Source organism: Nerophis lumbriciformis, linkage group LG38 (assembly GCF_033978685.3).
Source record: "Nerophis lumbriciformis linkage group LG38, RoL_Nlum_v2.1, whole genome shotgun sequence".
In the NCBI taxonomy this organism is placed as follows: Eukaryota; Metazoa; Chordata; class Actinopteri; order Syngnathiformes; family Syngnathidae; genus Nerophis; species Nerophis lumbriciformis.
Genome location: NC_084585.2, coordinates 3,024,112 through 3,025,625, shown reverse-complemented (window position 1 = coordinate 3,025,625; position 1,514 = coordinate 3,024,112). Strand labels below are relative to the sequence as shown.

At 51.0% G+C, this 1,514-nt stretch overlaps 1 protein-coding gene across 7 annotated transcripts in view; it reads left to right on the top strand.

Annotated features, from left to right (window-relative positions):
- Positions 1 to 457: 457 nt before the first annotated feature.
- celf4 (CUGBP, Elav-like family member 4) overlaps positions 458 to 1,514 on the top strand; it is a 373,411-nt gene continuing 372,354 nt past the window's right edge. For all 7 annotated transcript variants that reach the window (XM_061932610.2, XM_061932615.2, XM_061932612.2 and 4 more), the window contains exon 1: positions 458 to 1,185. In XM_061932610.2, the coding sequence (XP_061788594.1) occupies positions 807 to 1,185 (379 nt within the window). In that variant the 5' untranslated portion in view covers positions 458 to 806. The remainder of the gene's footprint in view (positions 1,186 to 1,514) is intronic.

The window sequence follows — 1,514 nt, the reverse complement described above, 5'->3', positions numbered from 1 at the left end:
AGAGAGAAAACGATGCAAAACGTCCACGTGTTATAATTGCAACGATGAGCAAAGAAAACAACAAAAAAAAAAAGGGTGTGTGTGTGGGGTGAAAAAAAAAGCCTCCTTTGAATATCGCTTTTAATTTCAGCACCACGGAACTGTCCAGTATCCCTGCAGGGAGGATGGCACACACAGGATGCTGAATTTCAGCACCACGGAACTGTCCAGTATCCCTGCAGGGATGCTGAGGGATGTAAACACCAACATTGACAACAATTACATCGATTAGAAAGCATCATTGATACTGCGTGGACGTGGACTAAGCACAAAGGACTGCTTTTTTTCTCTCTTCTTCTGTATTTCTCTATTTATAGCCCCATGGAACGTACCATTCGCTCTCCCCAGAAGAAGGCGCGGGGGTGGCGGGAGAGGCTGTGCGTGACATGTGCCAAGTCGACTTCGCCGAAACCTCCCCGCCGACCAGGCGGAGGTTGAGCCGACCCTGCCCCCGTTTAAAAACCCAGAAGACAACCCACCGCGACTCAAATGCAAAAAAAAAAAAGAAGAAGCAAAAAACAAAAGAGGCCAGGGAACGCGCGGAGCGTGGGTGTAAATAGGCACGCGTGAACAACGCTCTCTCTTTTTTTTTCTCTCTTCCTCCCCTCCCTCTCTTCTTCTATCTCTCCCTCTGTTTCCCTCTTGATCCCATCAATGAGCGACTTATTGAGCAGGACTTAAAACATCGGGACCGGGAGGAAAAAAAGAAAGAAAAACCACAAAAAAAAAAAAAAGAGGGCATTGCGCGCGTCTTGGCCACGCGCTACATGTGTTTGCACGCGCGTGTCAATATTGGCAGGACGGCAGAAATCCACGCGAGCGAGACTTCGTCACCTTCTGTTGCGTCTCGGCCTCAACTCGGAGCGACGATGGCAACTTTGACCAACGGGCAGGTGGACGTCGCCGCGGCGCACGGCGTCGCCGCCAACGGGCTCGTGAACGGATTAAGCCACGGCCACGGCCACGGCCACAGCCCGGCGGGCTGCCCGGCCACCATCCCCATGAAGGACCACGACGCCATCAAACTCTTCATCGGCCAGATCCCGCGCAACCTGGACGAGAAGGACCTGCGGCCCCTCTTCGAGGAGTTCGGCAAGATCTACGAGCTCACCGTGCTCAAGGACCGCTTCACGGGCATGCACAAAGGTGGGTGACGGTGGCGCTGATATGGCGCACGGCGGTGTCACGCGAGGTTGCACTAAAATATGAATCCTCCAAATGTGTACTATTGAGGGAGAGTCACGACAGCGAGGATGGGAGGAGCGGGGCTCCTTTTGGGGGGCGCAGTTGTAAGCGTGCTTCCATTCATTCCATTTGATTTGATTTTTTTTGGGTCAAATCATATATTGTTGATGTTTATATCCATATCTGCTGCACAGATTGACTTTGCAAAGGAAAAGAGTGGGATATTTATCTGTAATTTAACTTAATTTAACATGTTGCAATTGATGGAGGCTTGATTGCCTGCAGCATTA